Source organism: Syzygium oleosum, unplaced genomic scaffold, assembly GCF_021117445.2.
Source record: "Syzygium oleosum isolate NSW1041296 unplaced genomic scaffold, Sole_v2.1 Sole_v2.29, whole genome shotgun sequence".
In the NCBI taxonomy this organism is placed as follows: Eukaryota; Viridiplantae; Streptophyta; class Magnoliopsida; order Myrtales; family Myrtaceae; genus Syzygium; species Syzygium oleosum.
Genome location: NW_026607513.1, coordinates 36,938 through 54,481, shown reverse-complemented (window position 1 = coordinate 54,481; position 17,544 = coordinate 36,938). Strand labels below are relative to the sequence as shown.

The following is a 17,544-nucleotide window of genomic DNA, read 5'->3' as shown; positions in this document are numbered from 1 at the left end:
CGCATCGCTGCTTGAGATTGTCAAGCTTATGCTCTGAATAATCGGTCTCACTTCCATGTGGTCCTCCCTTCAGTGACCAAAACTAGCCGGTACTAGTGCTATTTACTCTTAATTGTTGTCAGCAGTCAATTACATTATTGACTATACATAGGTTGTCTCTGCTTTCGTGGAACAGAGAGATCAGTTTTGCTATTACTACATCAATCAAACAACAAACCCACCAAGGAAACTGGCAAATCTCAAATTCATGAACTGAAAATTTCACTAATTTCAAGCGATATACTGAACTGTTTCGCATCAGAAGCGATAGAGACAAGCGATAGAGACAACGGACATAGACCTTGAACACATTTGAAACTCTTAAGATCAATTGAGCCAATGTAGGTACAATAATATGTACTTCTATCGAGAAGAAGCTAAAATAGTTTAGTTGGACTCAATAAGTATCCGATTTCCGCTTAGACTTCTTTCACCGCCTGGCCATTCTTCCCCATCTGGACGCCCCGGTACGGGAAGTCCTCATCGGTGACGTACCTCGACCAGTACCAGTGCGTCTTCCACACCTGGCTCATCTCCTCGATCGGAATGCCCTTCGTCTCGGGGAGGAAGAAGTACACGAACACCGACATCACGAGCACGAAGAAAGCAAAGAAGAGGAACAGGCCGAACTTCAAGTGGCAGAGCATCGTCAGGAACACTTGGGCTATCAAGAAAGTGAAGATCATATTGACTGACACATTGATACTCTGGGCGGCCGAACGGATTTCCAGCGGGAAGATCTCACTAGGCACGAGCCAGCCGAGCGGGCCCCAGGACCAGGCAAACCCGGCGACGTAGATGCAGATGAAGAGCACGACGACGATGGCGTACCACTTGGGCAAATCCCCTGGGGCCCCGTCCACTCCGAATTTAGCTCCGATGGCCGCCGTCACAACCGCCTGCATTCATTCGAAACAAGACTTAGGCTTTAGTAAATAATGTATGTTACGATACATCAGATTAAAAACTTTTAGACAATTTTAGTAAATCAGCTACATTACCTGGCAAATCAACATTTGTGTCCCTCCCTCGAGGAAGAGGAACCTCCTTCCCCACTTATCAACACCGTATATCGAGACCAACGTCGCGGTGACGTTGACGATACCGGTGATCACGGCGGACATCAGAGAAGCGTCGTTCTTGAACCCGATCGTTTCGAACAGGACGGGCGCATAGAACATGATCACGTTGATGCCGGTGAACTGCTGGAAGAAGGGGATCAAGATGGCCATCGTCAGGTGCGGGCGGTACTTGCGCTGCAGCAGGTTCCTCCACGGGTGCTCGACCTTCTTGGACTCGTCGCTGGCCGCGACAAGGTCATTGAACTCCTCGTCGACGTCATCGACGCCCCGGATCCTCTTGAGCTTCTCACGGGCCTCATGGTTCTGGCCACGCTCGATCATCGAGTTGGGGGTGTCGGGGAGGACGAGCGCGCCGATGGTGATGATGAGGGCCGGGACCATGGCCCCACCTAGGCTGAGCCGCCATCCCCAACCGCCCTTGATCTTGGCGAAGAAGTAATTCAAGATGTTGGCCACCAGAATGCCAATCGTGATCGATAACTGGAACCCAATGTTCAATGCTCCTCTGAACTTGTATGGGGCCATCTCAGAGAGGTACAGTGGCACAGACTGTAGTTACCAACAAAAACATAAATCTTCATCACTAAAGTTTACTGAGTAAATAAAAAAGTTAGGTCAAAAATAGCGGAGGGGACAGACATATTCAAATCAATAATTGGTTTAATATGATGAAAATGGAGGCATCAAGATTCAATTATTCTATTCAACGCCGTTGCGCTCACGAGCAAACGCTTGGCGGAAGAGTTCAGTTCACACAGAGATGACCAATAAAAATTTGTCATTTGTGACCTGCAAAAATTAATTAATTTACAAGAATAGTGTTGACAAGCTGGCCGATGTATGCGTAAGCTGGAAAAAAATCAAAGTTAAATAAATAAATAAATTGGAGTTCTAAGTATCTGTCTTTTTCGATATTTGGACTTTTTTTTTCTGAGCAACCTGAATCAACACTTTCTGATGCAAAGAACTTCAAATTGCCAAATCGGAAAGAAGAAAAAAGGGCAAGGAAACAAAAACAAAATTTCAGGATGAATGCAAACTTCTGAGATGTTGCAGAGAAAGTGGATTTGATATCTCAATATCTGGGTCAGAAAAAGAGAGCAGCTCTTGTTTCAACGAAAAGCCATGCTCGTCTTCTTCCTAGCAGTAGCAGTTCCCAGATCTGCCACGCTCGAAAGTTGGAATGACCTCACATGGCGAAAGAAAGACAAACCCATAAAGAAAACCCATCTCCTAGTTCCAGGGAGACGATATAGGTTTGATGAATTTGGTACCTGATTGGCGAACCCGATGCCGAAACCGAGCAGCATTCGGCCGAGGATGAGCATCCAGACGGCCTTGGCGGCCCCGTTGATGATGGCGCCGGAGCAGAAGAGGAGCCCGCCGAACAGCATCGACAGTTTCCGGCCGAACTTGCGGGTCACGGTGGCCGCCACGATCGACGCCACGAGCGCGGCCAGGTACAGCGACGACGTGAACATGGTCAGCTTCTGGCTGTCGTACTTGCAGTACTGGTTGGTCGTCGTGTCCGCCATCTTCTTCCTGTACACCGACGGGAAGAACTTCTTCAGGAACGACTCCATCGTCGTGACCCCGCCTGCGAGCAAACAAAAACAATGAAAGTTCAAGTCAGCGAAACATCCCCACTAACCTCGGGAGTCAGCCACGACGCAGGTCAAAGCCCGACAAGCAGTAGAGACTGTGGTTGTTTACCTGAGATTCCGATGTCGTAGCCGAAGATGAGACCCCCCATGGCGGCGACGACGCACGTCACCGTCACGAAGGGCGTCAGGTTCCCCGGGTACTCCTTCCCGCCAGTGGCGACAACTCCGACGGCCGGCATGTTTGCCTTTCGTCTTTACCTCTTCTCCTTCGTTATCTCAAACGGCGAAAACGAAGAGACGTAGAGAATCCTGAGAGATCAGATTCAGAAAGAGTGTGGACTAGAGAGAGAGAGAGAGAGAGAGAGAGAGGTGAAGGAGATAGAGGTTTTGGACCGTGATGGCGAGTGCTTATATAGAAGGAGGGGCATATGTGAAACGGAGGACCGTTGAGCTGTCGAGAACACATTTTCTTAATCCTCAATCAACATGTTGTCTTTGATTCTTTAATAATTCTAATGTTTTTTTTTCTTAATCCCGGTTTTTGTTAGATAGGTTCGCCCATTCGTTTAATCCGCGATTAGCCGTTTGAGCCGATCGCGAGCTTCGTCGACCGGACAAGAAGAAAACTCAACCACCGATCTTTTTTTATTGGGCTTGTTAAATCGAGATGGATTATGTTAAGAAGAAGAGATTGGAAATTGATCTATTTCTAATTCAATGGGATTATATTAATGGGAAAAATAGCTCACTTTGTCTCTAAATCTCTCCCTCGCCCCCCCGGGCGTTGACCGCTGACTTTGTCCGACGTTATCATGGGAGTAAATGGTTGCGCTCGATGTGTTTTCCTTTTTTTAAGATATCTCAAAGTTCAAATAATGCCGTTTAAGGTCAAAATAAGATAGTAATAGTGATGCTGTCCAACGTGTGTATATATATATATATATTGGATTGATGACGATGATGAGGCTTCAGTTTGAAAGCCCGGAAAGCAAACGGTGCCTCCTCTAAATTGAGACTATACTTTAGCAAAAAACATTTCAATCTAGGGCGGGACCCACTTAGTGAAAGAAACTAAGATGATCACATTCAGCATTCAGTTTTTCCAAGAAAGAAAATGGGGGTGGAAATAGGAGGCAAAATTAACAAGACTTCTCTACATGGTTGACTGGAAATATTGATTCGGTGCTTGGCAAAATGTTACGGTGGGAAAAACCCTAAAGTGTGTTATTGAATACTCTCGTTTTAGTGCAAAAGTCATTCATGATAAAGTTATTCGTGATAAAATATTTACATATTAAATCACGCTTTAATGTAATAGCATAACGCTTTTATAACAAAGGGCCGAGATCTCAGAAAATTTTAGATAATAACACGGCATGAGATGTGAAACTAGCTCCAGAAATTGGGGTCGGTCTCACAATAATTTACAATTCGAACCTTCTTTTTAAAAAAAATCAAACTAATCTCTAAATCATGGTTTTTTACCGACTTTTTGGGCACAATTAGTTTGTTAAATTTTCACATAAATAGCAATTTCACAATCTTAAGATATACTCCATGGCCATGTTCTTGAACAAGATGGAGATTGCTTCTTTTTTGTCGCTTTCAAACGTGGCATGATGCGGGAAAATGGCCTCTTAAAACTTACCTAGAGATTCTGACCCAAAAAAAAAAAACTTACCTAGAGACAATTATAGCGGCCGGTGCTAAAGATGAGGTTTGCTTTGGAAAAACCAAGTTCATTAATGTAATTTTCTCCACTAAATTGCCTTTGAATTCAACAAAATCTCCCCACTAATTAAGAGTAGAATTGGACCTAAGCAAGTCTTTAAAAGTTTTCATTTCGAGTCTTGTTCGAATTTCGAAATCCTCGGGATGTAAAACTTGCAAATTGTTATTATCTCTCTCTTGGGAAGATAAAGTTATAAGGAAAAATTGGAGATGCAATATATGCGGGCATCCATTAAAATAAAGAACATATCTATGGAACCCATTCCTCTAGGAGACAGGCCGCAGAGACTCCTGTAATTAAGAAATTTGGTTCTCTTCTTATAATGAAGTTACTTCTTTATCGAATATCATGAATCCAATGGAAGCTCTTGAGGTTGCTTAAAGATGAGGTTTGCTTTGAAAAAACAAGTTAATTAATGCAATTTTCACCACTAAATTGCCTTTGACTTGAGCAAAATCTACCCGCTAAGAGTAGAATCGAAGATAAACATGAGGTCGGTTGAGTTTGGATAATCTCCAAAAGGTCCACGTCGGATATTACTCACGAGTCACGACCCAAAAGGGGCTCGCTGAAATGCGGGGGAAACGAAGCAAAAAGCTTTCACATAACTCAATAAATACAGTTTGGATAAATGTGCAGTCCATGTAAGGGCTGAGTCAACCGGAATTTGTGGATTTTTGTTTGGATAACGTTGGATTGCGGTTGATTGGAAACGGATTAATTTATTAATTTTATTTGATTTTTGGCGGTGGATATGCGTGACTTGAGAAACTTTACAGCAAGAACATGGTAGCGCAACATGTGAATCCAAGGTAGAGGTCACAAACTTTCGAGAGGATGTTGTAGGAGGATTGGATCGGTACATGCCAGGGACAATACTAGGTTCGAGAGGATAAGGCATATTTGGTGACGTCTCTCGTTTTTGCAAGAAATGGGGGACAAATTTTGCACCATAATGTTGACTAAGATAGGAAGTAGAAATTTCGACATGCAAGAATTAGGTGGATTATTGAATGGTTATCTATATGGTTGCCTTGAAATCGCGGCAGAGGAGGGACGCGGATCTTGTAATGGAGTCCTTTCGCATAGTGTGTTGAGTTGGAGTATAGTTGAAACCACAACTTTTTAGGGGAATCCATAATTGGGTGAAAAGGCAACGTGGAGAATTGAACTTCCTGCTCCGGCTCTGACTCCATGGTTGAGTGTAAAATCTTCATCCGCCATGAAAGTTTAAGCAGTCGGATGATGATGATTGTGCTATTAACATATCGACAAATGAGGTTATGTACCATTGCGCCAACAAATAGGGGTGACCTAGAATACCCAGATATACGAAACGTTGAATCCAATCGACTAGGGCAAACTGATTTAGAAATTGCTTTAGTGTTTATCTATATACTCAAAGTTTTCTGGGATTTTATTATTTACATGGTCTATGTGAAACTTTTGTTTTGTACTAACCAATCTCGATAAGTGCCACATTTACCGTGAAGAATATTTTGAGGGATTTTGTTAATGAGAGCCAGCAAGGCGCTTAATAAACACCAAGATAATAAATAAAAAAACTGTTATTTTCAATGTACCATATCTCTCATATTATGTCCAATATGGGTGTTGAAAATTTAAATATTTCTATAATATGGCTATCGAGTGTTTCGTGAGCCACCGTTAATAAAACCCTGTCTCGGGAGGTAGAATTGATAAAATATACGCAAAGTCTAAGTCTTGTTGCTTGTCCGGGAGAAATTATTTCATAGACTATGAATAAACATAGCTCTCAAGTCTTGGCTATCGTTGTCATTGATCATTTCATTGATACCGACCGATGATTAATTGCACATCTCTTACATCATCGGATCTTCTTCCATTCTGAATCATTCCTAAGGTCACAGGTTCCAACTTTGAATTCTCAGAAACTATAAAAAGAAAAAAGGCTGGGCTAGGGTTTCTGATGAAATTATACATGGTAGAGTATCACAAGGACTAAGGGAATCGGAGCTTAATGTCAACCTCAAGCATTTGTTTATGCCACAAGCTAGCTGGGCAAGGCTGGCTTGCAATCATAGCCTGCCAATTTTGTTTTTCTCGTCTTTGAACTCAACTCTTACACTTCATTAAAAGCATAGCATCGCCCTTCTGTTAATCTTTATCTGGTTAAACTGAAAAAATCATTTATTAAGTGTGTTTTAAAACATAATAGTGTATATCGGTAAAAAATATATTGACATGTGCGGGATTTATACAAATAACATGCCAATGATGATTAATTAACATCGTTTATGTATATTATGAATGCGTGGGTGAAAGGGATGACCAGCATGCAGCACGTGTATCTTTTTTTTTTATATAATTGAGTCGTTTATGATGTGAGTACAAGTTAAGCTTAATACATGAAAGGATAATGATATAAACAACCCCTGAACTTTTAATTTGTTTAATATAATCCTTGAACTTTAGCTTAATATTCAATGGGGTCAATCAACTTTTAATTTGTTTAATATGATCCCTAGACTTTTGGTACATGTTCAATTCAGTCCCTTATAATTATATGAAAATACTCAATGTAGTCCTTCCATTAATTCAAGTTTAGGAACTACATTGAATATTTTTTATACAGTTAAGGGACTGAATTGAACATGTACTAAAATTTCAAGGACCACATTGAATAAATTAAAAGTTTAAATATCACATTAAATATTAAGCTAAAATTTATGAATTATATTGAATAAATTAAAAATTCAAAAATAAAATTTAATAGGAACTATTTATGTCATTTTTTCATACACGAATAAGCTCGATTATATGTCTTATAGTTGACCAAACTGAATTACAAGTCGTGCAGACTAATGCTATGGAAAATTGGACTATCGGTGACGTTAATCAAGGCGATCTCCAGATCTTTGGTATGTCAACATCAGCTACGGCGATGGGTCAGAGTCCATGTGAGGACATTATCCCATCATGGATTAATTGTGTTTGAGAAAAAAGGAGAAAAGAATTGGCAGAGATTCCTATGATGGTTGCGGATTAAAAGCATGATCTAGCTCTGCTAATTATCTTGTAATTAGACTGTGAGTACATAAGACAATACACGCGCAGAAGTGCACACAATTCTCTCTTTTTCTATAAACTTATATCGTATTGTCTATACATCCCGTAATATCAATTGAATGTTTGATAAAATCACGTGAAATTTTACATTAAAAAAAAGAGCCTCAAAATTCGATTTCTCCTCGATCTACATCTCGGATCCTCTCACAGGTTCCTTAATCCTTGCCAAGTGAACTAATTCCATCTTACAAGGAATACTATGTTTTATTCAATCAGCAAGCATCAAAAGTTAAATTCCACAAATTTTCCAAAGAGGAGAGTGACCCTTTTGTTTCTTTCATGAAAGTGAAAGAATCCTATTCGGGGACACTAAAGAAAGGCAGGTCAAAGCGTGGAAAGAGCTTACCTTAGAAGATTGCGAGGAAGAGTAAAGAAGACAAACTAGTGAAGATAGCTTCCGAATGATACATTTCATTATAAAACATCTTAGTATGGTCTCATTTCATCATATAACTTCTTCTGGATCAATTCTTTAAATTGACATTTTGCTGTAGGCATTGGTCTTTTCTGGCCAAAGTAAAAATTGTGGTCCAAAGCCAACAGTTCTCGCCCGAAATTAGGGGGAAAAGTGAGTGAGACTTGAAAAGTATCGATTGGACCAGCTACGTTTGGAAGGAGGTGAAATTAAGAGAAGAGCAATATGGTGGAGAAGTTTCAGAGTTCATCTATTTTCTAAATTCACTCCTCATCTTCTTCTTTCCCTTCTTGTCCCATCTTTTCCAAACAAAGTCAGGAAAAACAAAAGAAGTTGATTTCATTCGACATATGATCAATGTAGGCATGGAAAACCCTAGCCTTTTGCATGGTAACTATAGTTAAGGGATGTATTGGGCGCATCTGGTCCCACTAAAATGCAATGACTATCACGTGAGATTTATCTTACAAAAACAAGCAAACCATAAATATAATTCTTAATTAAGTTGACATAGGAAATTTCCCGCTTGGAGATTGCTAGTTAAAAGCTCGCCCACTATGCATAAACTGTTTCGAGTAGGAGTTAGGGTTGATCGGTTTTAAAACGGTCCATTTCTTGAGTGAGCCAATGGAACCGGTGGCATATTCAATTTTTTGATTTATTTGTCGTGATGTTTTTGATAATCAAACGTTTATATAATCAGTGAGTTACGTGCAACGTTGTAACTTTCACAAATTTTTTTCCCATTTGTGGCAAAATTTGGTTGAAATAAGCAAGTAATATTGTGTTTTGATTTTTTCTTGTCATCTTACTCTTGTGCATAAGTAAATGTAGTTACTCAAGCCTTGAAGGGCCTACTTTCGTAAAATGGGAGATAAATTAGGGGTTTTATTAACAGATTAAGAAAAAAAAAATCGATCCGGTCCGGATGGTCCAAGTAGGCGATTCCACACCTGAAATCGGGAACTGACCGAAGTTCACCGATTCTAATTTTATGGAATCGGAATCCGAACCGGTATCTTTAAAAATCGCCCAAAACCAATCGATCCAGTCCGATCCAAGCTGTTTCCGATCCGAACGTTCCTCTTATTTACCCCTAACTCGAAGTCACCTGGTTGGCCAAAAAGACCAAACCAAGCAAAGAGATCAATGGTCTTCTCCAATTATTGTGGGTGCCGGATATTTCCTATCCCACGTGTTTGGACCAACCACGATCCCTTCGAAGTCCCGCTCAGAACCGTTGACCCACGCAGCTCGGTGAGCCTCGCAAACCGAGAAATTTCCTCCTGTTTTTGCAGGACCACCGTGTTCCCCCGTACAGCTATTTCATACAGTCTCGACACAATAGGAGGTGAACGTTGGACCAACCAGAAAATTACAAAGGAACACACTTGCCCACTTGCGCCCACTTGTCTTTGGTTGACCAGTAGTAACAATGGAGTCCGTCCCCATTGACTACACGAGGAGGTAAGGTAGGGTTTTAAGTTCATTCAGAACCACCTGTTCCTTTAGTCCTTACAGAAAATTATCCGATGTTGCATGCTTTCTGCAAAAATAAAAAAAAGGTTAATATCATGAAAAATCTTAAACTGATATATAAATGATAAATTTACTCAAAATTATTTTTTGATCACAAAAAAATCCTAAACTCAGATATCACTGTGATAATTTTCTGCTGAACTATTTTTTGACCATCAAAACCTCAAACCAGACTTGTGACAATTTTACCCCGAACTAATTTTTTAATATTATTTCTTATTTTTTTCAAAATTTTTTATTTATTTTTTCTTTTTCCTTTCCTTTTTTTTTTCTTCATCTTCTTTATCTTCGACCTCTGGCCGGTCGTCGGAGGCGGAGCCAGCGAGATCGGCCCCGCCGGCCGTTGGCGAGGCCGACCTCGCCGTTACTGGGCGAGGCCGACCTCGCCGGCAACTAGCGAGGTTGGCCTTGCCCACCCTTGGCCAAGTTCGACCTCGCCAGTTGCCGGCGAGTTCAAGGCTCGCCAGATCTGGCGAGGGGTCGTCCTCGCCATCGCTGGCAAGGCTTGGCCCCGCCAACAACTGGCGAGGGCGACCTCGCCCACCCCTGGCGAGGCTCGACCTCGCCAGCGCCGGCGAGTTCAAGCCGGCGAGGCTCGACCTCGACCTCGCCAGCGCCGGCGAGTTCAAGCCTTCGCTAGAGTGACGACGAGGACGACCCCTTGCCAGATTTGGCAAGGCTTGAACTCGCCGGCAACTGGCGAGGTCAGCCTCGCCCAGAAGCGGCGAGGTTGAGCCTCAGCCGACCTCGCCGGCAACTGGCGAGGTTGAGCCTCGGCCACCCAGCAACGGCGAGGTCAACCTCGCCAGCGGCCGGCGGGGCCGACCTCGCTGGCCCCTGCCTCTAGCCAGTCACCGGAGGTTGAAGATAAAGAAGATGAAGGAAAAAAAAAAAGGAAAGGAAAAAATAAAAAAATTTGAAAAAATAATATTAAAAAATTAATTCGGGGTAAAATTATCGTAAGTGTACCAGTTTGGGGTTTTTGTTGGTCAAAAAAATAGTTCGGGGTAAAATTGTCACAGGTGTACCGATTTGAGATTTTTTGTGGTAAAAAAAATAGTTTTTGGTAAATTTATCACAGGTGTACTAGTTTGGGGATTTTCATGGTATTAACCCAAAAAATAAAGAAGGATATTTGTCACAAGTTCAAATACTAAGGGAAGTATTACAGTGTTCAATACGCCAGCTTTCTTCGACTTTTTCCATGTTTTGGCAGTTTTTTGACCGTATTTAGTACGTTTGAAGCTGAGAATTCATACCAAAGAAATCGAGTTTTAGAAACGTATCATTCACAAAATATTATCGGAAAGGAAATGAGTTTATGGATACAGCATCGGAAGAAGTATGAATGCATCGGTATCTTGACAAACCAATTTGAGTTTGCTCATGCATGTAGAGATTTTAGGTGTTCGATGGCAAGCCGATAACCTTAAAGATAACATCGTGATTGCGATTCACCCGCATATACAGTGGACTTAATCTTGGCAAAAATAATTATCATATTTTCGCGTGCAACCTTTGCTAGAGAAAAGTTCATAAAGCTATCACTAGGGCGCGTGATACGTATCATTTTCAATTCAAAACATAACATGTGAATCTTTACTAGAATTATGCAAAAACAAAAAAAAAAACAAAACGAAAGGGTTGTGTTTTTCTCTGCACTTGATTGGGCTCCTCCGATTGGTGGTTTACGAACCTAGACATCGTCCACACACAAAAGTATGAGCGATGTTCAATTTTTTGTAATCAACCGGTCAGAAGAAATTCTTGTCGATCGGACCGGAACATATCGCCCAAAAATGAACTTCCTAAAAAACAGAGAAACCCCAAGATCATGAGTCTCCTTGGTTATTCCAAAGTGTAAATGGTCACTTTTCAAACATGGCAGGCTTGGCCATAAAAGTCAACCAATTAGAAAAGGTAAGAACAGGCCCACCGTCAGCGGCCAATGGATACAACCCTCCAGGTCATTATCCACCGTCGTTTTCGCCCGTTCCTTTTCCGAGATTGGGGCGGGTCGGGTCCCACGTGCCGCGACCGTATGCGCCGTGCTTCATCCAAATAGACCAACGCATCCACGCTTTCACACCTATACATTGCGCTTTGTATTTTGTCGTAACACATACGTATTCATGTTTGGGGGGGTGGTGGGGTGGGGAGACGTTGGCAAGTACTTAAAATTTTGTATTTGATCTTAGCCGGAAGGTTGCGGGGCAGGAAAATTGCTGTGGCGATTTTTTGATTAGACTCCTTGCGGACTTTTAAAGGAATCGGCATCATGCACTTGGAAGAATCTCGGTCGGGTATGTGCTGTTCAGCGGACATTGATATAGCACTTGATCCGTATGTCACATGACGTGCCGCATCGATCAAGAAATGATTGACGGCATGGCCTCGTTGAAATCACTTTAAGGGCGGGGATCTTATCGAGGGTTAATAAGAACTTACCCTACGAAAGCAATTCAGGATTGCCTAGATTGAAAATTTGGTTTTGCTTGCCACCTATTGATGAAGCCTTATCTGGTTTGTGTCAATGGGCTGTTCGGGAAAAGAATGAACTTGTCAAGTTAGTAAAACCACCGATTAAACTTTCAAATGTATCGATACATCAAATTATGCTTAGCAAAAAATTGGTGGCTGCTACTTGATAACAAGTAACATGCCACACCCACATGCGATCGTTTCTATTCAATCGAGGTTGCCAGAATATCTGATGACATAACTTGTCATGAAGATCTCCAGCTAGGTCTGACAATATTTGTTCATTTAAATAGCACCCCAAAATTAAAGAATAGAACAAATTGCATCGTCAGAGGCCATGTGACATTTCCTTATTAATGCTATTGCCATTAAAGCTAGGAAAGTAGATTTTATTCATTCATTCCATTTGCACTCTCAAACTCTTTATCACATTGGGAGACGTTAAAATGCTGTAAATAAATTATTAAAACAAAACACACTTGTGATTACTACAAAACGGGTCGTGTCAAAAACGATATAATTTTTAAATTACTAATTACATGTAACACGAAAACTGTCAATGAATCTTTTCTACATGGTTAGTTAACAATTTTTTTTTCCGAAATTTAATCGCTTGGAGCAACACTATGAACAAATTAACCTCGCCAAAATTCATAAAAACTATAGATAAAAGAACCTAGAAAATAATTCTTGTGATCATGTTGTATGCATTTTATTTTTATTTTTTTGGGTAGAAATGATGACAATTATGCCTCCCAAAATGGTGATTCCCATAGCGCGTCAAACGATAACAATCGGCCCAATAAAGAGCATGCTTATCTCCAATTTGACAAAACACAAGATATGAACATAAGATCATATAAAAGAGAAACTCGCAATAAAATAGAAAAAAGAAAAGGGAAAGTCAACCATTTTCGATGAGAATGAGTTGACCGTTACCCGTATATTAGTGCGACCGGAGATGTGCATGGGAAAATGAAGCTCGCAAAATTATGGGCTCCTGCACGGGACCATGAATATGCCTACGTCACTTTGGGATTGACTCTCCAGCAGAGAAAATAATGTGTTTTTTCTCTGATTGCACGTAGAAAAGTCATTTATTACGTTTGCCAGAAGGGGGGCTCTGGGGATAATATGAAATCCTATGGAAGATTTTTTTGGCCAAAGAAATCAATTGATATAATTGGTTCGCAGGTATCTTTTATGTTGAAACTCTTGTCGGGAGTTTGAGCTCACGAAGAAAAGCCGATCCGAGTTGGTTTGTTAATTTGAATCGATTTGTTAGTTGAGTTGTTCATTAGTTGAAGTAGGGTTTCTAAAAGGGATTTCCTATTTTGGATCAAACTCTTGTTTATAAATAATAAGTGTTTTCATCGTGAAGAGCATCCAAGAGGCAGCTTCTTAGGCCCCGTTTGGTTCAGCTTTGGGAAGGGGCTTTCGGCCTCGAAAGCCCCTTCCCAAAATGCTGAACCGTTTGGTTTGGCTTTCCGGACTCGGAAAATCGAAAGCCAACATTTGAAATGCCATTGGAATGCTGAAGCTTATTTTTTCTTCCCAAATTGCCCTCACTCAAATTTCAATTTTCCAGCTTTTGCCCTCACATCACTTTGTTCATCTTCTTCACGTGGCCGCGAGGGTGGCCTGGCGAGGGCGGATCTGGCCTGGCGAAGGGCCGGCGAGGGCCGGCGAGGTCGCTCGGGGTCGGGCGACCGCCAGCGCCGTCGCTGGGTCGGCGGTCGCCTGAGTCGCGCGACCAGGCGGCGCTCGCCCGGGTCGCGCGACCTGTGCGACGGTCGCCCGAAGTCGCGCGACCCAGTGCGGCACTCGCCCGGGTCGCGCGACCCAGGCGGCACTCGCCTGGGTCGCGCGACCCAGGCGACCGTCGCCGAGGTCGCGCGACCCAGGCGACCGTCGCCCGAGGTCGCGCGACCTGGGCGACCGTCGCCTGTGTCGCGCGACTCCAGGCGACCGCCGACCCAAGCGACAGTGCCTGGGCGGTCGCCCGACCCCAGGCGGCCATCGCCTAGGTCAGGCGACCTCGCCGGGCCTTCGCCGGCCAAATCCGGCCTCGCCGGCCACCTCACCGGCCACTCTCGCCGGTGAAGAAGATGAATAGTAATAGGGGCAAAACCGGAATATTAAGAATAAAAATTGCCAAAGCCCATTGCAAAAAAAAATTTACCAAACACTATTTAGGCCAAAGTAGCTTTGCAAATTTTTTTTACCAAACACCACTTGCATTTTCCCAAGTGGCTTTCATCTAAAGGTATTTGCATTCCCTCAAGTTGCATTTTAAAAGCCGAACCAAACGGGCCCTTAGTGAATTACACTCCCGAAGCAACTCGAGATAATTGAAGCCAATAAATCTTACGGTAATATTTGTGTAATTCTTTCGTGGGGACTAGGAAATACCGAGAGTGTTTGAGTAACTCGAGTGTGGTTGTAATCTCTGTTTTATATCTTTCGCATAATTAGCATCATGTGTAGCTCTTCCTGTAGATGTTGGTTACATCAATCGAACTACAAATCCGGTATCCGATTTATTTTCTTATTCTGTTTATTTTATTGTTCGATCGCTTATTTTCGCAAAAATTAATATCAGAGCTAGGTTTGGCTGAGTTGAAGCAAATCAATGATGATAGAAAAAAGAAAAGTGAAAATTGACAGAGTCAATGGGAAGGATTTTGGTTTATGGGATATTCAAATTCATGATTATCTATACCGGAGGAATTTGCACTTTCCCCTGTCTAGGAAGAAGCCAGAGTCAATGAAGCAAGTTGATTAGGAATTCTTGGATAGATAAGCACTGGGTGTTATTCGGCTGACGTTGGCTCGTAATGTTGCGTTTAACATCATGAAAGAGAAAAGCCACACTCTAGGATTAATGAATGCAATGTCAAAAATGTATGAAAACCCCTTTAGAATCAACAAGATCTACTTGGTTTCCAATGTTTGTTTTGCTAAGATGGGTGAAGGTGAGTGATTGTTAAACACATCAATAAATTTTATGTGCTTGTTAGTCAATTAAGTTTAATTGAGATTAACTTTGATGATGAGGTATGTGCTTGCCTGATAGTTAAAATATTTCTATTACTACTATTAGTAATTTCTCTAGGTCAAGAAGTTTAATGTTTGATGAGGTTCGCGATTTGATTCTAAGTGAAGACATTTGTAAAAGAGAATATGATAAATCTATGCTTCTTGCTTTAATATACGAAAGTAAAAGAAGAATTAATACTCGTGTTAGCAGGAGTAGTACAAACCCGAGCTGACGAAGTCAGTCTAGGACCGGTGATGTTGTCTTTTGGAATTGTGACAAGAGGAGACATTTCAAAAGGGATCCCTGTAAGCTAAACAACGAGAAAAGTAAGGGAATTAGAGTCGAGTCTTTTGATGATATTGTTGCAATTGTTGATGGCGTCTCGGATGATAATGACTATGTCTTATCTGTTACCGAGAATTCGTCGTTTGATTGATGGGTTATGGATTCTAGTTGTTTGTTGACGTTACACCAATCAAGAATAGCTTTACTACTTATCAATGCATGGATAATAGTAATGCAGTTGGGGAATATCGCTGAGCGCAATGTTGTGGGTGTTGGTTATGTCAAAATCAGAATGCATGACAATATCATGAGGACATTGACTGGAGTGAGGCACATTCCAGAACTGAAGAAGAACCCGATTTCCTTGAGAGCATTGAATTCAATTGAGTATTGATATACTTCAGAACTCCAGGTCATTTGAGGTGTGCTAGTGATAATGAAATGAATCAAGCATAGCTTATATGAGCTTCCAGGGGAGAGTGACAGATTTCGCCAAGGAAACGTCGGTTGCATCTATTCGAGAGTTTGAAGTTTGGCATATGCTTTTGGGGCACATTAGTGAGAAACGTCTAAAGGTTTTGAGCGAAAGGAATTTGTTGTATGATTGCATGACTAAGGAACTAAATGTATACAAATGTTGATCATTTTTTATTTGTGTAAACAAATGCCCCCTTGTAAAGAATTGAATGATTCATTGATCATTCGATTCTTTTAAATTAGATAATTAGGAGTCATCAAGTATCCTTTATCATCGGTAAATTTGATTTTTCCTTGCCGAATTTTATCTTAGTCAAATTCATGATCTAACTCATATTTTTCCACTAAAGGTACATTTTGTGTAAAATCTTCATGTGGCCTTCTATCTTTACTCCTAAGTAGTTGCTTGTACTTAGATACTCTCGTTGCCAATTGGAATAAATTAGCAAAATTTTAGCCTTCGAATCTTTCGCTAAGATTAAATTTTAATACACCCAAAGCCAAATTTGTGAATTATTTATTTAAGAGTGAAGTAAGACATCTATTTCTAGCCTTCTTGAATAGAGCAATAAACTTATCAATCGACTCATTACAGCATTTATAAAGTCTGGCCAAATCAACAATCGGTATCTTAGGTATCGTTGTATAAAATTCAGAATAGTCTCTCCATCTTAACTCAAGTATAAATTGAATCAGGAGATAAATTTGTATATCAAGTAAATGCAGTTTTTGATAAATACAAAGGGAATAACCTAAGTCTTAGGAATTCATTTGTTCTCATCTCTCCAAATTAGGCAATGAATTGACCTATGTTCAACAAATCGATTGGTCATCTTTGCCAAAATAAATGGAAAATAAGAAGTTTTGAATTGTCTTAATTATGGTAGTTATTAACCCAATTGGGATGTGGCTTTCTATACACACCGGTCTTACAATTCCTCTATCAACACCTACTTATTGTGCAACCATATCTGCAATTTGCTGAATATCTAGAAACTAATAGATTTGACCTTCTTGCCCCTTAGGTTCAGGTTAGATTGGGCGATGAGCCTCACCTTCTTGACACCTAGGGTCATGATCTAGGTCTTGGTTGTCGACATTACAATTAACTGGCAAGTTAAGTCTATTGTTGATGGGATTATTACGGATTACATTAACTTGGTCATTTCTATTGACCAAATTAATTTGGTTAGGATTTTCAGGCCTTTATAAAATCCTCATTGGTAATGGGAACTTGGCATAAATTATTTCCATCATCAATTAACTAAGATTTGGAAGAACACGCTTGAAAGCTGCCGTATTCGGTTGGATTGTATGGACTGATTAGATGTCCTGGGCCTTGAGATGACATCGTTGATCACATTAACAACCATCGATTTGATCACACCAGAGAGATGCCTCACTAAGCGATTTGTCATTTCACTTTGTTGTTCATTTGAATAACCTTCATGGTAGTCATCAAAGTAGGATTTGGTGCTAACTCCATCGTTTGCTCTTCTGTAAGGTGTCTCGGGATGTTGACATTCGCACCTTGGCTTATCTCTATTGCTACAGGAGCGGTTGAATTCTCAAACCAAGTAACCCTTTCACCAAGTTTGTTAACCGCAGCGTGATCAAGCTCTAGATAATTCTTTGTTCTGGCATTGTATTTCCTCAAATCGATCACATTCTTTCCACTGGGTGTGCCAAAAAGATATTTAGCCTAAATTTTGCTCGACGATAAAATACCTTTCACTGAA

The 17,544-nt window shown here is 41.1% G+C and overlaps 1 protein-coding gene across 1 annotated transcript; it reads right to left on the bottom strand.

Annotated features, from left to right (window-relative positions):
* Nucleotides 1–322: 322 nt before the first annotated feature.
* On the bottom strand, nt 323–3,105 carry LOC130135245 (sugar carrier protein C). The gene is made up of 4 exons (XM_056303877.1): nt 2,835–3,105; nt 2,396–2,718; nt 1,041–1,670; nt 323–938 (listed from the first exon to the last, which is right to left on the bottom strand). Exons 1-4 carry the CDS (start codon nt 2,962–2,964, stop codon nt 459–461), a joined length of 1,563 nt encoding a protein of 520 aa, XP_056159852.1. The 5' UTR covers nt 2,965–3,105; the 3' UTR covers nt 323–458.
* Nucleotides 3,106–17,544: the final 14,439 nt, after the last annotated feature.

What these genes read in the sequence shown, in the direction of transcription:
- LOC130135245 (XM_056303877.1), bottom strand. Translation starts at nt 2,964, where the DNA reads ATGCCGGCCGTCGGAGTTGTCGCCACTGGCGGGAAGGAGTACCCGGGG. An exon ending in CTACGACATCGGAATCTCAG is followed by an intron (nt 2,719 to 2,834) that starts GTAAACAACCAC and finishes GTTTGCTCGCAG; the next exon opens with GCGGGGTCACGACGATGGAG. An exon ending in GCATCGGGTTCGCCAATCAG is followed by an intron (nt 1,671 to 2,395) that starts GTACCAAATTCA and finishes TGGTAACTACAG; the next exon opens with TCTGTGCCACTGTACCTCTC.